Source organism: Rhincodon typus, chromosome 3, assembly GCF_021869965.1.
Source record: "Rhincodon typus isolate 14 chromosome 3, sRhiTyp1.1, whole genome shotgun sequence".
NCBI lineage: Eukaryota > Metazoa > Chordata > Chondrichthyes > Orectolobiformes > Rhincodontidae > Rhincodon > Rhincodon typus.
In genome coordinates, this window is record NC_063334.1 from 63,796,140 (window position 1) to 63,815,510 (window position 19,371).

At 38.6% G+C, this 19,371-nt stretch overlaps 1 protein-coding gene across 2 annotated transcripts in view; it reads right to left on the bottom strand.

Annotated features, from left to right (window-relative positions):
• The window catches only part of gramd2b (GRAM domain containing 2B), a 57,344-nt gene that overhangs the window by 36,412 nt on the left and 1,561 nt on the right, over positions 1-19,371 (bottom strand). Inside the window, exons 1-2 of one of the 2 annotated variants that reach the window (XM_020534981.2) lie at positions 7,424-7,552; positions 3,281-3,409 (exon numbers count right to left, since the gene is read on the bottom strand). In XM_020534981.2, the coding sequence (XP_020390570.2) occupies positions 3,281-3,409; positions 7,424-7,437 (143 nt within the window). In that variant the 5' untranslated portion in view covers positions 7,438-7,552. Of the gene's footprint in view, positions 1-3,280; positions 3,410-7,423; positions 7,553-19,371 lie in introns of those variants that run through there. The other variant, XM_020534979.2, reaches the window with a different exon arrangement.

Here is a 19,371-nt window from a genome sequence, read left to right on the forward strand (position 1 = left end):
AATAAATCCCATGAAGAGAAAGGATGAAGGTCTTCATGAAGATGAGCAGAGCAGCAGCATAAAAAAAATTAGCAAGGACAAGAGGAAACATCTAAATTTCACTTCTTTTTAAAACAAAAACAACACTGCATCACAAACATACAGTAAAACGTTTGCCCAATACTACAATAGAAGGGCACAGAGGATATTAACATAATTAGTCAGTGATGACTGGCAATGGAGTTAATGGACACTGGGGAGGTAGCACTACTGGAGATCAACACAAAGGTTGGTTTAAGGGCGACATGTTTGAGGAGCTTTGAGCATTTTTTGAAGGTGTGCATTGATGGGATCGGAACACTGCTGGCAAGGTCAATGCTTATCACTCACTCCTAAATATGCTCAACAAGGTGACCATGAGCTGCTGTGATCCTTATGAAGGTATTCCCACATTGTTGTTAGGTAGCAGTGTTCCAGGATTGGCAGAGGCAGAGAGGGGACAGCAGCATGAACTAGTCCTTGTGACCATTATGTGAACTGACCTTTTAAAAAGAAGGTGCAGCCATGCTATAAACCTAAACTCCAAGTTCCCCAAAATATGAACCCTGGCAGCCCACATCCAGGCCTGTTCAATATCTTATCTATATCTTGTATCTTAGTTGTGGATTCCAAGTAAAAATTTGTTTGCTTAGTATCTTCTTTCCCTGTCTTGAGGAGGAAACCCTAGTGACAATTTTACACAAATACAGAAAGTAATGTTACTATGAGATTGCACAGCCTAAATAAATTAGAGCGAATGAAAAAGGAGGCCCTGAAAACCAAAAACAAAAACCCAAGTAAAACAAAGCCAAATCGAGGGCTAAATGTTAGTTTGTATTTTGAGAGAGAAGAGGGACTGATTAGTCAAGAAGGATATTTGATCTCTTTGGGTATGCTTCAGTGGATCCTTATAGTGTATCTGCAGTCTTTTTGGGAGTTTTCTGCATAGCTCCAAGCAGAATAACTTTTTCAAGTCAAGTGTTCGGTAGACAAATCACATGTCTGATTTGAGTTATTAACATTTGATACGGAGATGCTTGTGTGGGAGAGGCTTGCTTCCCACTGGATTTGGAGAACTTAAAAAGGCACAGTTGGTGGGTACCTCCAGTGTTATTAGGTGCCTGCTGCAGCCTGTCCACATCCCTGAAGCATTTACCAGCTCAGGAATCAGTGATGCCTGATAAGCCTTAACCTTAGTCTTGGGTTTCTGATCCTGGCACTCAAATATTCTTTTCCTCAGTCAGCCAAACTGGCCTGGAACACAGAAGATGTGATGGATTTTGTTGTCTGCCTTTTCTATGCAAAGGCTCTCAAGTTACAGAAAATGGTCTACATTCTGCACATTCTTGCCATGGCTCTTGACAGATGTAACTGCTGTGCTGAACGAGCCATTTGGAACAGAGCCTTAGTTTCCCAGAAGGTTGGTGAAGGCCCACTTTCTCACGTGTTTAGGAGTTGAAAATGACCTTGGTGCTCAAATTTCAAAGCAAGTGTGCACAGAACTAATTCCATCACTTTCACATTTCAAAATTAAAAAGACATATTTGTTACTGAGTCAATGACTGCATAGTCAACAATAGTCAGAAAATCCAGAATTGACCCAGAAAAATTACACTTAAAAAGGAGAGAAAAAGGTATTTATAGAGGGTACACAGATCTTGATTTTATATTAAAGTGTCAATGCAAAATATTTAAACTTCAACTCAAACAGAATAAAATGCAATGTGCATATTACAGAATACGACAACCCCATTTAATTACACATTTATTTCAACACAGTATGGTTCGCTCTCTCGAAAAAAAGTACAAAAAATTTTAATTGAAATAGAAAATAATACATTGCTACACTTTAGTTCAAATGATATTATGCTGGTGAAGCTTTGGATTGAGCAACTTATTTCTCAGTTGGCTGGCAGCCCTTAAAAGGGTTTTAAGACTATAATCATACATAAATATTCTGGATTGTTGAGTCAAATAATCAAAACCAGTTCTGTGCTGAGAGTCAAAAAGGCCAGCATACCAATTCAGAATTTTTCTGAAAAAAAGTTAAGCCAATTAGAAGAATTTGCAAGAGTAGATATTACTGCAGCCGACTTCACTACATTGGCTATTTTATGCATTTCAGTTGCATAATCTGTAACATAAGAAAGCCTCCACCATTTTGTAATATCATGGCTGATCTGCCCAAGGCCTCAATTCTTCTTTCTTGCTAGATCATAACCCTCAACTCCTCAATATTTCAAAAACGTAATCTACCTCTTCTTTACAACTCCCTGCAGTAGAAAATTCCAGATATTCACTACCCTCCAAGATAAAGGCCAAAACTCTAGGTGCCTTCCTAATTACTTACTGCACCCGCATGTTAACATTATGTTTCATGCATAACACCCAAATCCCTTTGGTGTTGCAGATTTTTGTTCCAGGAGTCTCTTTCCCCATTTAAGCAATAGACTGCCTTTTGATGTCGAGCAAGCCATAGGTACCAAGATGTACTGAATAAGAAAAGGAATTAAAACTAACACCAGTCCTATAATTTGGGGTGGAAAAATGTGGATTATCTTCTAGTCAGACTTTATACTGCAAAGTGCACTGCATGACTCAGTTATATTTCTGCTTATCTAACAAATACAATGAAATGTTAAAATAAAGAAGTATGAAAATTTACATTTAAAAATTTCCAAATTAAAATCTTCATAAAATCAAAAAAAATGCTACCATCTTCAACGTATTTAAAATAAGGCCCACAATTTGCTTATTTCAAACTTACATTAGAAAAAAAATCACTTAAACTAACACCATGTGGTCTGGTGGTTGGCTCTTTCTTCAAATATTAGCACTTGCATTCATGAATAGCCAAATTACTTTGAAGCAGAGGAAAATCTAGATGTTATTTACATTTGTAAATCCGCAAAACTGACTGTGCTCAGATTTCTGTGCATCATATGTAGAAATCAAATGTTTCAACCAGCATTCAAGATTTGCACTGGCAACTGAATAAATCTTAAAGCAGATACATATTCAGTTCCGATTTTAAATTGGTAGTATTATAGCATAAAAGCCTCGCCCATTAAAATTAAAGCACTCGGCTGAAGGAAACAGGGTTTATTAGGATACAAGAGTACTGTCGTTCCATGAGTTTAACATTCCCTAAGATGGGCTTCACTACAGAAAATTAACATACAGAATTAGTGCAATGTATCAATTCTACACATTTGGTGGTTTTCAGTCAGCAGTGGATATAGCACAACAGTGGATCTCTCACCTGGTTAGATAGTTTCTCTTCTTGGTTTCAAATATTTCTGCATCCAGATTCAGAGACTGTAATTGTTGATTAAGTGGTTTCCCAGCTTTCTTTGGTTTTTCTTCCACTCCTGCATTTTCTGGCTCTGAGCTGCAAACAGATTCATCAGATTGCAGACCAGTCAGTAGAAAAGAAACAAGCATTCTATGAAGAAAATCCAGTTTTGAGCAAGTTACTGTGGCAATTTTTTTTTTTTTTTTTTTTAAAAGAACAGTATTAGTGAATATCAAGAAGTTCACTAAATAAACAGCTTACAACAGTTCACACCTATCCTGTAATTTACTGGCTTTCATTGATTCCCTAAACAGTGATAATCTCTACTGTATTATACACAAGTTTGCTTAATGCTCAATTTTTAATTTCAATTTCAATCTGAGATGTTGGCAACCGAGAGTCAGTCACTGGCATTTATGGTCAATTAAAGTGGCTTCCTCTTCTCAGAGTCAGGTTAAGATTGAATTTATGTTGTCCAGGACACAAGTCAAATGTTACAAGTGTTGCTAGGTGGTTCTTTTACATTCCACTGTACTCCAAATTTGCATCTAACATTTAGAAACACTTAACAACAGTTGTTTGATAATGATCAGGAATGAAATCCCTTCCAAAATTTCCTTTGCCAGCACCAAACATGTTATGGGGAGGCCACCAGTGACACATCCCAACCTTGTTTTCTTTCACTGAAGTCAACTTATTGGCACAGACCTACCTTCCAGTAGAACCTGGAGTAAATGCGCTAATTTATGTACACTATGGAATGTGTTTTTGTAGGACAAAGTTGCAACTCACCCCTTTAGCTGCCAATCTGACATAATCCTCAAATTGAGAGGACAATGAATACTCAAATTGCCGGTTAAATAAACATAAAAGCATAGATTTTGAGCTCACTGATGCATTCATTTATTAAACAATAATAAAAAAAACTGGCTAGTGGGTAAACTACACAGCCAAGCCATATAGAGATCAGAAGATCACATGATGGATTCATAACTTGACCTGTTGCTTTGTACTGAGGCAACTGCTGTAGGAATTACTCCAAACTGGAACCGAGTTAGAGGGACAGATTTCTGACTGTTAAATCAGTGATCCCAAATTGAACCTCCACGAATGTCATGTTTGACAGTCAAGTCCTCTGCAGTCAAAACCCAGGAAGTTCTGGTAGCAAGACTCACCATCAAAGCGGGAAACTTCGGAGACAGGTTTGTGGGTGACTGGTGTGTGGAAACCACATCATGGCAAGTCAGTGAACAATAAAAGGGTGGGAATGGCAAATGAGAGAGAAAACAAAAATTTGAAATTGTAACTAATGTAAAGAACTGATAATGTTCTGTTTATAGTTTATCAGCAGGTGAAGAGGTGAATTAACTTCCCTCTTTAGCCTCCTTGATTATCCACTAAATGTATTTTTTAAAGCACGCAACTATTATATTTCAATTAAAACTAGCTCACTGGTTCAAAACTAAGCCACCAATTATAAGGTATCGCATGAAAATAAATGAGAAACACGAACAGGTATAAAAGTTTAAAGCGGAGAAAAACATAATCAAGAATACGCAGTTTATAATGTCCTTAGATTCTTTGAGGTCAGTCTAACCACAGCTGATAGTTTTTAAACTCGATATTAAATCCTCCTCAACAGAACAATGTTATATTTGCATTCAGATATGACCGTTTCTCTAATTTACTCTATTAGCTGGTACTATTTCTCAAGAGGAAGCCTTCCAGTTCTGCTGTTATGAATCCACTTTCTTCTCTCTGCCCAAAGAGGTTGCCAGAAATGAATGGCTTACTTTTGGTCCCATGTCTTTACAGACATCCAGAAATACACAGTTAATTATGTATGTTTTTGGACTGGTTTTTGGTTCCACATTGGTGAATATGCTTACATTCGAAAGTGAAATTTCCAGTTACGTGTAAATCAAACAGGACATAGAAATCTGAGCGATTTATTTCAGGTATTTTGCATGTTAATTTCAGTTCAAATTGAAGAGAAATGTCTTCACCCAGACAGCCTGTGGGCTTCTCTGCCACAGAAAGTGGCTGAAGCCAAGACAAATTAATGCTTTCAATTAGTAAATAGATATAATTCTTCAGGCTAAGAAGATATCAAAACATATGGGGTGAAAGTGGGAACAGAATACAGAGTTGGGTGATTGGCTGTGATCATATTGTATGGCATAGCAGACTCGAAGGGCCAAATGGCCTACTCCAGTTCCTGATTTCTAGGTCATCAATTAATGGTTTCAGGAATGGCTGAGTGATCACTGTGGCCATCTCACGTCAAAGTCTTTCCTGTTTGAAGTGATTTTAGCCCATGAAAAGGTCCCATGTATTAAACAAAAAAAAAAAAAAAAAAAAAAAATCACACAATGGAATTTGTGTTTTTAACGTTAATCATTACAGTTTCCATGAAGGGTAGAAGACGCAAACTTTCTAAAAAAAGTTAAGCTAGGTATGGTCATCCATGAACAAGGAGCTTCCTATTAGAAAAGGCTGTACAAAACAATCAAAAGCATAAATGTACTTGTAAATGCTAGTATTGTATTTGCTCGATACATTTTTAAAAAGCCATCCATTTACCCATGCTATTAATCATCGTACCAGATGCAAAATGAAATTGACTATTGACTTCCCTTGAAATTGCATTGATTTTCATCATGTTTGTGAACACCAGCCTATATTTTCTGTGTACTATGTTGGCAAAGGGAGAAAGGATGGACTAATAATTACAATAAAGCAACAGTAACAAGCTACACCGACTTCAAATCTGACAAATGAATTCCGTACAATTTGCTTTCTATTCTAATTATGGACAAAGACCAGATAAAACTTCAGAAACTGTATTCAGGATGCCTATTGAAATAAATGCAAAAGCTATGCATTTCTACCATTAATGACAAAAGAGATGGCAGCACAAAGATTTTAGACAACGCAATAGCACTTTAATGCACTGCCTTTGAGTCTCTAATAAATCTGAAGTAAACTGCACTGGTTTTAAAAAGTGTAATCAATAGGTTATGAAAAATTATTTAGTGATGAATGGACCCTTTTGCAATGTAAAAATAGAACGTGAGCCAATTTCATTTCTGTAAATGGCAACCACAGCAGCACAAAAAAATTAACCTAATTATATTTGCCACTATCTAAAAACACTTACTGGGGGCTAATTCAAGTAAGGACATCTCAAATTGTCAAAATTTGACTGCTGACTTTAATCTGTTTCATCTCAATAACTGGATCAAATCGGTATTAGGCAGGTAAAAACAAAAGAAATCCATAGCTGCTCATGTCATGAGGCTCTCTCTCCTCCCTTTCACACAAACACACCCTTCACTTGCATTGCAACCAGCTGACAAATGAAGACAAAAAGGACATATATAATTAAACGTGTATGATAATCAACAACATCAATTGCCACAGATGAATTTCCATTGCAGGGACACTCTGCCGCCACTGCATTTCAAATTGCAGTAACAAATGCCAATTCGGTTTTTCCAACAATTGCTGCACAAGTGCCCAGAGGAAATGTACCAATACAAATAGTGGGGGGAGTGAGGTGAAATTAAAAAGTACAAGGTGAAAATTTATGACAACTTGAAATCTAACAAAACTTCTCCAGAATTATAACCCCTTACCTTCTGGAAATAAAAAGTTCAACATTCAAACAAAAAAGTGTTGTAAAATGATCATGACACGTCAACACAAGATGTTTAAGAACAGGTTGTGAATGACAGAAAATATCTGCCTATTCAATGAATGGGGCTGCATGAAGGCGTGAGCAGAGCTTTTCAAAATTGAGTACCAGTCCCTCAACTTTTTAAAGAGTAGTCATTCGGCAATGCAATGCTTAAAAAAATAAAAAGAGCACAAATGATTTTAGTATTAAACACAAACAAAAAAAGGTTACAGTGGATATCTGGCTGGATTTGTGCCTGCTCCGAACAGACGGCGATATCGGTGTAATGTTGGGAGATACTTGCGCCGAGTCACCTCTCGGTCTCCAGGCCTAACCCACACAAACTCCAGCAATGTCCGTTTGTGCCAAACTTATCCTTCACACTTCCCCCGTCACCAAATGTTGGAAGCGGAAATAAAAACAACTCCCACCTCCCCACGATCATTGAAGATTCGTTGACGCAGGGACTTTTTTAAAAAAAATAAAAGGCAGTCCGCTCCAAGTTTAAAATTTCACTTCACTTCCTGCTACATGCTAGGCACTGTTGCATCAGATCAAGCCTGTAACTTGATATCATCTGACACACATCCTGGCTTCGGGGAGGTTCCAGAAACCGTCTATGGCGCTCTGAAAGATGCAGTCATTCGGCTAACATTGAAATCTGGTCCCAGAATGGAAGTCCCCACTCCCTCCCATGCGGCTGCAAAATCAGCTTGTGCATTCCCCCAGTAGACAGTTAAGTGGCTGTAATTCCCTGGCTGCTCTGAAGACAAGAGCCTGGCTGGAATCAGAGATGCCCATAAAACATTTTTAATGTCAGCAATACCTTTTTCTAAAAAAAAATCTCGTCGCCATTTAATCTAATCAAAGTTAGAATCATTTTAACCATGCTACTTAGTCTAAAACTCAATAACCTCTCATTGCTTTGACTTAAATCATGAGCGATTTTAATCCTTAACACACTGCCTCATGGAGGAGGGGAGAAGAGAAGTCTGATCCATTCACATGGATAGCCTACATTGCTTCTTTGTTATTCTTCACCCCTATGTTTTCTGTCACTGCCCTTGTAACTCAGTTAGTTGTTATGGGAATAATCCTACAAAGGTGACATGTAGCATTTATCAAATAATCAGATCACTCAAAACCAGAAATTGCTGGAGAAATTCAACAGGTTTGGCAGCATTTGTGAAGGAAGAGAAAAACAGGGTTTAAGGTTTGAGTCCAGTGACCCTTTAAGGGTCAGCATTTCTCCAGATACTGCAAGATCTGCTGAGCTTCTCGAGCAGCTTGTTTTTGTTTCAGGCCTTCAACATTATACTTTGTTTTCCATCAGATTACCCAACTTGTTAAGTGGATACATCTTACAGGAAGGTCGATCGGTCCCTGCAAAACAAATTAGCTAGCAAACACAGCGTGGAGCTGGAGGAACACAGCAGGCCAGGCAGCATCAGAGGAGCAGGAAAGTTGACGTTTCGGGTTGGGAGGGTCCCTGAAGGGTCCTGACCCAAAATGTCAACTTTCCTGTTCCTCTGATGCTGCCTGGCCTGCTGCGTTCCTTCAGCTCCACACTTCTCTGACTCCAGCATCTACAGTTCTTACTGTCTCCTAGCTAGTAAACAGCTCAATCTTACACACATCTACAATTCAGGGCTCATCATGTACAACAAACTTATTCTCAAATCTTTCCAAGATTTCTCTCCAAAACAATCCTTTAGCTCTCAACAAGCATCTCAAAAAAGTTAGCTGTCAATTGCCTCATTGTGTAGAAGGTCCTGCAAACAGCATTTAACTACATAACATGGCAAGTGCACCCCATTTGAAGAGAAATTATATTGTCTCCTGGCCAATATTTAAACCCCAAATCGACACTGGAGAACAGAAAGATTAGTTAGTCGGTATCAGCAAGTTTTTGAAGAAACTGTATCTTATTTTGACTGGTCATGATCTTATGGACATGGAACAAAGATGTATGATCGGAAGTACGTCATTCAGCCAATATGTCAGCTACATTTTTTAATGACAGCCTGGTTGTTCTGATGAGCCTGCCTTTCACCCCCATAATTGCCGTTTCCCTTATGGATTAAAAATCTGCCTCAGCCTTGCAGATACTTAAACATGCAACCCTCTGTGCTAAAGAATTCTACTGATTCACTAACCCAAGGAGAAAACAAAAATCTCTCTTCATCCGTCTTAAAATGTGCAATTCCTTATTTTGGGATTATGCCCTCTGGTCCTTGACTCCCCCACAATATGGGGGGTTGGTGCAGAAGGAAGAAAAAGTAGTGTGCTGCGTGGGTAAGAGCTCTGGGAACAGCTGTTTACAGCAGCCCTGCATTACAGGTAAAGAGAAAAGATCAAGACACACATACACACATGCCACGCCACACACAGAGTGCTGCCGGTCACCCACTGCTGCAAGGAATCAGGACAATATAAAGTTCCAATCAAGCTACTAAGTCAAAAATCTCGAATGTCAACTTTACTGGGAACCTTGGCTGCAACTATCCATGTTTTCGAAACAATTCCAAACAAAATCTATTTTAAAAAAAAACTTTTATCTTTTTGGACTTGCCTCCTATTTCTAACATGTGAGTGCATGTATTACATTACATTTTCTTGTAGTTAATAATTAATAAACTATGTTAGTTCAAGAAATGCTTAAATTGGCTTTTTTAAAAGACATATTAACTTGGATCTAGAAGAAATGGTATCAATAAGGGAATGATTCCTCTTAAAATTAACCCCATTGTGACCAATGGAGAAAGTGGGTGAATAACCAAGGGGAGCAAGGTCACCACTTCTCACACAGGAGCCTAAGTGCTTTGATTGATCCCTTGTATAATTGTAACAAGTTAGGAAATTTGTTTCCCAACACCTCCACTATTAATGTCTCAAGATCTCTCCTCCCCAGCCCTTCTCACATTGAACCCACTCCCTTACTTTGACACTTACCAAACCTCGTCCCACTTGCTCTCATGATCACCAGTAACCCTCTACACCTTGATCCCATGGTTAAAACGTGTTAATTTATGAAAAGAGAGTTGATTATCCCGATAGTCACATTTACAGGAAATATGGCAACAATCTGACAACACTCAGAAGTGCTCCTTGGCTTTAAAATGCTTTGCTTGTGAGGACAAGTTGATCAGTGGTGATCAACAAAATGTAGATGGTCATGAAAGTGGCTACTTCATACAAAATCACTTTCCATTGGTGCAAACAAATAATGAAGACTTCTTTATGGTAAACTCAAAAATAACTATGTTTCACATTAAAAAAAAATGCAAGTTTAGCAGGTCTGTTTCCCCCCGTCCCACCTCCACTCAGGCAACAAACTGAGACAGGACATAATGTGGTTATTGCTACCAAATAACAGGGAGAAAAAAAGTTAGCCAACTACAAATGTTAAAAGGTCATTAAATTGCTTAGCTATTGAGAATAAGCTCATTGGGAAGAAGTGTTGCATGAACAAAATGGATTTTATTTGGTTTGACTGTAATGCAACAATTTCCTTATACAGGGTAGCACATTGTTCTGATAAGCATTACTAAATAGACTCAGCTGAAGCTTCTTGTTGTACAAGCTTTGGTTAACACTGTTCAACTTGTCTTTGCAGGCAGCAGACAAACCTGTTGCTGAAACACATCAAGCCTATTTACCATGCAATATGATAATGGCTGATCCTCTACCTGAATGCCATAATCTCTCCCCATACCCCATGACACCTTTACTGTCTGGAAATATAGGCATTTTTAAAAACACATTCAGTGACTTGATCTCTACAGCCTTTTGTGGTAGAGAATGGCACAGATTTACCACCTTCTGAATGAAGAAATTTCATTTTGAATGAAAGGCAATAAAGATCTCCCTGCAGTAACAGTCAATTGGCTAGTTCATAACATACCCATTAAATTGGTACGTCAATAAACTACACCTCATGGAATTTTTGTCCCATGGAAAAACAATGAATTTAGTTCAAATAAATGCGATCCCTTAGCATTGTCAAGGCAAAAGGAAACAAATATGCAAAAGTTTTCAATAGGAATGCTATCCCATAGGCACATTCAATTCCACTGATACTCAGCTCCTACTGTTTTCTCCACTGTGTTTTGACATTTGATACACAACCCTGATACATTTAAGAAGCATTCAGTCTCTTTGAACCTTCTATGCAACAACTTATGAAAATGCCTCAAAACACTCAGTGTAACCAAACAAAATGTGACAACGAGCCACACGAGGAGCTGATGGACTTTGTCGGGAGTTAGGTCTTAAGGAATGTTTTAAGGAGAAAAACGACAGACTCAAGAAGAGAGTTCCATGATTCGTGGCCTCAGCAGCTGCAGCAACTCTGCTACTGTGTCTGCAGGAGGCTAGAAGGGCCACACAGTCCATGCCTTTGTAAAGAATAAAACAGCACAGACTGAATTTCCTGGGAAAGGATCCTGCTGTGAGTCAGAGGCTCCCAAGGTCAACAGTAGGCAGCCTGAAAACCAACACTCTCCCAACAAAGGTGAAATAAGACAGAATTGCCCCACATCCTTGAATTCACTCAACACTCAACAACGAGAGCAGAGTGTCAACGTCAGCAGAATGGCCCAGGCCTCTTTGGCATGTTCTATCAACATTATAAAAGTTAGTTTTTCATAAGTAATGGCTAGGTTTAAAATTTGGTATCAAAATGGAATTATAAATAGAACAAAAAGAGTGCTGGAAATAGTCAGGCAGTCAGGCAGCATCTGTGGAGAGAAACAGAGCTAACCTTTCAGGTTTACATGACTATTCATTTCAGTTCTGCCTGGCTTGCGAGTATAATTGCATTTTTTTGGTTTAAATTTAGATTTCCAGCATCCACAGTATTTTCCGTTTATGTTATTAATATCCGATTGCTATCTGCTAAAGTAAATACAAGTGTGCAATAGATGTCAGTTGCAACTCAAGGTAGCACTCTCTCTTCAGAGTCAGAGGGGATTCAAGTCCCACTCCAAACCTGGAAGACAAAAACCAAAAGTGACATGGAAATGCAGCACTAAGTGCTATATTTTTCAAAGTGCAACCTTTTAGAGAAGAGACTAACTTAAAGCTAAATTTTGCCCTATTAGGCAAAGTTTTGAAGTGTGCAGTGGAGGAGATCTCTCCCCAACATCCAGTCAAAATAATGCAAAATCAGATTAGCTGGTTCTTACCACTTTCCTGGTTGTAGAAGCATGCAAATTATGTACAGGAAGCAATTTCTCCTATATTACCAATGTAACTTAAAAAGGTCTCGTTTGATCATCAAGCATTTTGGGGCATATTGTGGTCAGGAAAGGTGTCACATGCATGCAACTTATTTCACTTTTTGGTTTTCTCTAGTCTCTCAGTATAAATCAGAGTGTAACTTGCCAATGTTGCTTGCAATAAGTTCTGGTTCCCTGTAGTATCGCAACACAGGAATGGCCTTAATAAAGCTACAATTCTGTGACATCTAAAAGCACATTAGCTCGCAGTGTCGGAACTAATGACTAAAAAGGCCATCACAAATGCACTGACTAGTTGCTGCTGTTGTTTTGTAATCAAGTGGGGGGTTGGGCTGGGATTGAGAAAGCATCTTCGATCCAGATTTCTCTTAACTGAAGTGACAGAACTATCTAGTTTGAGGTACTAGTTAAATGCTTGAATTGCAGCTCACTCTTTGTTACTTCGTTTTTCCTTTAAAGTGTTTAGAACACGTGTTCAGTTTGGCCAGGTCACTGTCTTGGCACAGTATACATCCAACATGACAACAGTGCCTCATTCCCATTTCTGGAGACGGCGGTTGAGGTACTTGATATATTTTTAGGTGAAAAAAACATTTGTAGATTGGGTTAATTTGACTTTAAAATGAGTTTTAAAGCCCAAAATTTGTACACAAATGCCAAGTCCAGGTAAACACAGATTTGCTTCATGTGAACTTTGAACAGTTTATTGCCAAACATGTGCAAACAAGACAGCATGATTATATGTAGCTATGCTGCATTTTACAAACAGGTGAGGAAGGAGAAATAAACTTCCATCTTTTAAAGCCCTTGGAGCTAGTTGCAACAATTATTTTGTAGCATCCACAACACTTTAATTAAGGCATGGTTCATGAACATGAAGGAGCCGATTACCCAGGTTTTCTTGAGTGAGCGAAAGAGGAAGTGTCATTTGCTAGCCGTGAGAAAAATAACTAAGACAAAATTAACCCTAAAAAGACACAGGTAATGAGTTTAAAAGGAAAAGGGGGATAAAAAAAGAAAGCAAGTATACGGTACACAGTTAAACAGTCCTTAAGAATCCTTGAGGGGTTAGATTCATAACCTGAGACCACAGTTACTTAACGGTTGACTTGCATCCTCCACAGTAACTGAATCAGTAGCTATGTTTGAGTTCTTGTTCAATGGTTGTTTTCCCAATGAGTGTTATAGTCGGTGATAATAACAGAGATACGGTGGGAGAGAGTGTGTTCCAGCTAGTTGTCATCACAAATATATTTTTCTTTCTGTTACTCTAAAGCAAGTGTTGAAATATTACTCTGTACTCCAGAATCTAGCTCTATTCTCTTTTCAAGCTAACTGGCAGGCAAACTTTCCATCTCCCAAAGTGTGAAAATATCATGTGTGAATTAAATAGGAGACACAAACTTCTCAGCGTTGACTCAATTTCCTGGCATTGAAACTGTAATTTCAGTGCAGAAATTGATCTTCTTTCCAGAATTCTCAAAGTTTGCCCCAGTTTGTGGCCAGGTGACATTGTAGTAATTTTAATTCCACATTCCTTCATTTTAAAAACAATTTTTATCCATGAGAGATCTTTGGTATACCAATCAGATGATGAAAAGCAGAATTCATTAGTTAATATGTACCACTACTGTAAAAACATAGCAATAGAAAACAGAATGCAACTAAAACTGTATCAGAGATAGTAGGAACTGCAGAGGCTGCAGAATCCGAGATAACAAGGTGTAGAGCTGGATGAACACAGCAGGCCAAGCAGCATCATAGGAGCAGGAAGGCTGACGTTTCGGGCCGAGGGCCTGCTCCTATGATGCTGCTTGGCCTGCTGTGTTCATCCAGCTCTACACCTTTCAACTAAAACTGACTGGGTGACTTTTGTAGTTTGAAGTTTTGTTGATATTGCAGTGCAGTACAGAAAGTGTCAAGTACATCCCAGTCCATGCAAGTGTCCAAAACTGGAGCCAGGAGCGAGTTAAGGCCAGACTATCTCAGCCTAGGGAATGTTTAGCCCAAAACAACTCACTCAAGCTTCCTCCTTGATGTAGACACCAGGCAGTAGGAATTCTTCATTGCATTCATCAATTTGATCCGGCTAAAGTATTTAATTAATTAAAATTGAGGCTCTGACTAGTGCTCTGGACATTCAAATATCCAATAAACTTTATCACAATGCTACAACTGCTACACAAAGATCCATGTCAAATGGGGAAACTGAAACAGACGCCTTCAAAATCTAGACTGGTAACAAGCAAGGTTTTGTGATAGCCCCCATGCTATTTCTAATCTAACTGTCAGTGGTTAATCACTTCAATGATCAACTGTCTTTCGCTGTGAGTATCAAACACCATCCGGATAGAAATCTTTAATCGCAATCAACTGTTTCAAAAGTAAAAGGAACCAGACATATAACATGTACAGTTTTCAGATGACTGCACCAGATCTGTGAAAAACTCCGGCTCTTCAAACTTTCAATATAACAGCGACTCGGCCTGTTCTTGAATGTTCGCAGAACAAAACTCACATCAACCCAGTCCATATTACTTAAATATTCCACCTTCATTATGTTGAAGGAGACATTCTGGAATACGTTTAACACATTTCATACTTTTGCAGTCACCTGTCTCAGAAGTCCATCATCGACGAGGAGTTCCAACACCAAACAAACTGCTGCAGACCAGCCTTCTACAAGCAACAGCAAACATTTGACAACAAGGAACTGTGCTAGTCCTACTGTACGGAGCAGTAGTCATCACCACACTCCCAGACTTTAACAAGTCTTGAGCTGGGCATCAACGACATACAAACAGCACTAGAGAAAATTTCCACAATCGCTCCATCAAATGTGCCAGTTTGAATGGATGGACCATCAGAGAAGCACTAATTTCCTTCTTGAAGCCACCTCTACACAAGTTCAGGCAACTTCTCCAAATTCAACAAATGGATTGGACACTGTATGGATGATACAAAAGTGTCTCTTTCAACACTCACGTCCCCCACTCCAGTGCTGGTTTCTGAAATCTTAATTGCCCAGTGTTTCACAGAAGACAAGTAAAATGCTACAAAGACACTCAAAGCAGCATATCACTGACTGCAAGAAGTTTTTGACCAATCATTCAAAACGGTGACAACTTCTCCATTAATCTGCTTCATGCTTGGAGTCCAAATGTCTCAATGATGAGGCAGAGGAGTAAGAGGGAGCAAATCCTGAACTTCTACCTTGTGAAGCACCCTGTAGCATCAAGGCACAGCCCAGTGTAGTGTAGCCTATGCCCTCAAATTGTGAAGCAACCTTTTTTTTTAAATCATCTGGATGATGGGGCTGTTGACAAAACTATTTATTATTATGCATCCCCATTTGGCTCGAGTTATTAGTGAACCATTTACTTTGCCAGACCATATGGATGTGGTAAAATTACTTCCAATGATTGTTAGATGGGGAGTTTGTTTTTTTAGAAACACAGTGAAGCAAAAGGAAAACATGTCCATCTCAGGATGGTGAGAGACTTGGTATGTGCTGGCAATGTACCTGCTTCCTTTCTCTTTCTAAGGCAGAGAAGTTGGGAGGAGCTATTAAAGAAGGCTTAGCAATTAGCAATTGTCCTTTTCGTAATGATGTATTATACGTCCTTCTTCATCCATAACTATAAAGCATTCATACGTTGAGGGCATAGTCAATTCTTTGCTTTTTTTCTCCCAAAACATTACCGCACACTGCTCCACATTAACCCAGATCTGTCAACTGTTTTCCTAAAGTTTTGACCCTCTTTCTGTACGTGGAGAACTAACACAGGCTCACCATTGACTCCTGGATTATATCCCTTTCCAACATTAACAACAGAAAATTACCCAGAAAGTGTTTTCCATGTGTCAATCAACCATTTATGACCTGTTCTGCATTTCCTCTGACATTTTTGCTTAATGCGCTCAACACATTTTTCTAGTCAGCTGTTCACTGCATTACTTAAAAATGATTTTATTTTTAAAACAGTTGTCCATCTTCAACTAATGCCAAAACTGAAAATAAATCTTTAAATTCTGACACCTTTATGATAATTCTTTCTGGATCAAGCCCATGGAGAGAGATGGCAGCTCGATCGTTTATAATTTGGCATCTCGAAGTTGCATTCCAAATATAGAAGAAAAATTTAGGGTGTGCTATTCTTTTCATGACCAATTTGGAAATGTCACTATCAAGTCAAAGTAAATAAAACACAGGTCTGTTTAAACTCAAAATAAAATCATTGAAACTTCAGCTTTGGGACTATTCACATCTTTTGAATCTGGATGAAATAACAGCTTCTGCCAACTGGGTTGCTGGATAATGATACAGTAGAAGTAGTTCAGAGGCTTATGGGTTCAAGTAACAGGTCAAACAATGGACATGTAATCTTTCCAAATAACTAAACTGACATCTGATGGCTTTGGAATAAGGCAGCAGACAGCTCAGTGTATGCAAGAGTTCAGCTGAGAGATTAATTTACTGTTTCTGAATTCTTTGTTCATACATCAGACCTATGCAGTGGTTTTATTATTTGCCATGATTTCACAAGATTCGGGATAAATTAGACCCAGCATTGCTCTAATCCAGCCACACAACACAAGATCAAGCAGTGACATTTTTTTTTTAAAGTTTGGTATTTTCCCAGCAGAAACACTAATTTTCCATTTCAAGCACTTCAGTACACACCAAGCCTCCCCAACAAATGCTCAAATTTTCAACGGTCCTCTCCTCCCAAATCCATTTCAAAAGCTCCACATCTAATATCTTTGTCATCGAAGTGCTTTAGTTCCATTTTCCTGACCCTAATGCAAGTTACTTAATTTCCAAATATTGTTCCTAGAAGTCAGTGGGAAGTGGCTATACATATGGGATGTTATCCGAATTCATATTCTTATTGCCAACTGCAGCTGAAAAGTTTCTGCCATTCTACAGGAATAATCCAGTCTGTGTGACACTGAAAGGCCATGTATGTGTCCACACCCCTATTAACCTGCTGCTATTATTAAACACTATAAACAGTCATGTTTGCTAATTCTTATTTTTTAGTGGCCTGTATAATGAAAGGATTATCTACCAAATATCTGTATTCAAATCTTTTACACAATACTTCATAGAACTACAGTATATTAAGCTTCCATCGAATATCGAGTCTTTTTATGCGATCTTTTTGTGATAACAACAAGACATTGGGAGGTCAAAACCTCGAATTATGTAGAAATTTTTAATATACTAGTCATTTTTCATTCTGTGAAAGGAACAAATGTCTAAACAGAAATCACAGTTGAAAATCCTCTGCATTTTGCCAACATTTGCGAGAAGCTCCATATTGCACCTCCTACAGTTTTTACATTTTTTCTTACTTTTTTCTTTTCTGGCAATATACTGCCTCCTTTCAATGTTATAAAGATTTTGTATCATCTTACTTTCCATTATTGAAAAAAGGAGCCAACAGGAAAGTTGATCAGTAGAAAATAAATCAACAACACAAAATCCACATGGAGAGATCAATTACCCTCAGTCACACCAATCCAAGTAGTAGTTGCTATTCTTGCATTTCCCATTTTGCAAAGCCAGTGTCCCAAAACAGGGACAGCAAATTAAGTTAGCTTCAGTTCAACAAAAAAAACATAAAGCATCAAACTTGTAATCCTAATTCAGGAACTGCAACCATGAGATTTCAGAGCACTGAAGCATCATTGTATATAAAGCTGTTCACAAGTAGTTTGAGTTTCTGTAGAGCACAAGCATAAAAAAAATTAAGTTAAGTACTGTTAAAGATTTATTTGGTCTTCAGAAGGGTCGGTGGACCTGAAATGTTAACTCCGATTTCTCTCCCTAGATGATGCCAGACATGCTGAGATTTTCCAGCAATTTCTGTTAATGTTTCATGTTTTGATTATGGGGTGTTTGATTTTGCTTGCAATAGATGATTACTTAAAATTGTCTCAAGGTGAAGTGTGGAGGGGACAACCCACTATTGCTTAAATGCTGTCCAATCCACAATTCACTTCAGCTCTGAAGAAGAGAGTCACCTAGTCTCAAAACATTAGCTTGCTCTCTCTCCATGGATGCTGCCTGATCCCCTGTGATCCCCAGCACTTTTGGTTTCAAGTGGTAGAAGCCAATACAATTACAACATTTAAAAGACATTTGAACAAGTACATGAATAGGAGAGGTTTAAATGGATATAGGCCAAACACAGGCAAGTGGGACCCATTTAATTTGGGAAACTTGGTCGGCATGAACAAGTTGGACCGAAGGGTCTGTTTCTGCACCGGGTGACTATGACTCTAACTCAACAAGGCTCGTCTTATACTGTCTTTCGAGCTTGTAACTAATACTGCTTAAAAGTAGAAGACCATAGATGCATTAGAACACTATCACTGCAAGTTTATCTCTGACCCTTACACCGTCCTGACTTGGATTATATCACTATCCCTTCTTATCACTGGATTAAAAAGACTCCCTACACCCAAAGTGATTCAAGAAGCTGATTGGATGAGTGTGTGGGGGAATGTGGAGCTGCAAGTGGGCATTAGTGAAAGGAAAATGGATAAAATTAAATTGTGACAATTTAATGAGTGGAACAGACTAGGATGAACAAACCAGAAAGATGAGAGAGAGAGCAATAGAACAAGTAGGTTAAGACTGACTTGGACGTAGGAGCACTGAGACAACCATGCATTATGCCTTGAGCATTGAGATAGAATTGCAGGGTGGGAAGAGAAAGGAGGAAAAAAAGAAGGGAGAAACAAGATTGAAAGCACTGACAGCATACTCTGCTGGAAGCAGTGCTGGACTACTAGTCAGAAATGGGCTACCAGCACAGGTTGTAGGAGTGAACAGACAGGGGCAAGCCTATTCAAGGTGCTGCAGCAAAACAGGGTACAGACATAACTGATGTGAAGTTGAACAACTGGGCAACAGTCAAGCTAGTTGTGGTGACCAAGTAGCTGGAATAGGGTGTCTCTATATTTTCCTCAGAGCAGGATGTAGAGAACATAATCTGATTCAGATGTGGTAATTGTATCTCTAGTGAAGCTTGCCTGGTGGCTCTAACTTTGAGCTAAACCCTACTGGAAACAGATTGTGAGGCAGAGGTTTATGCATTCAGGTTCCACTCCAGAAACACAAGCACAAA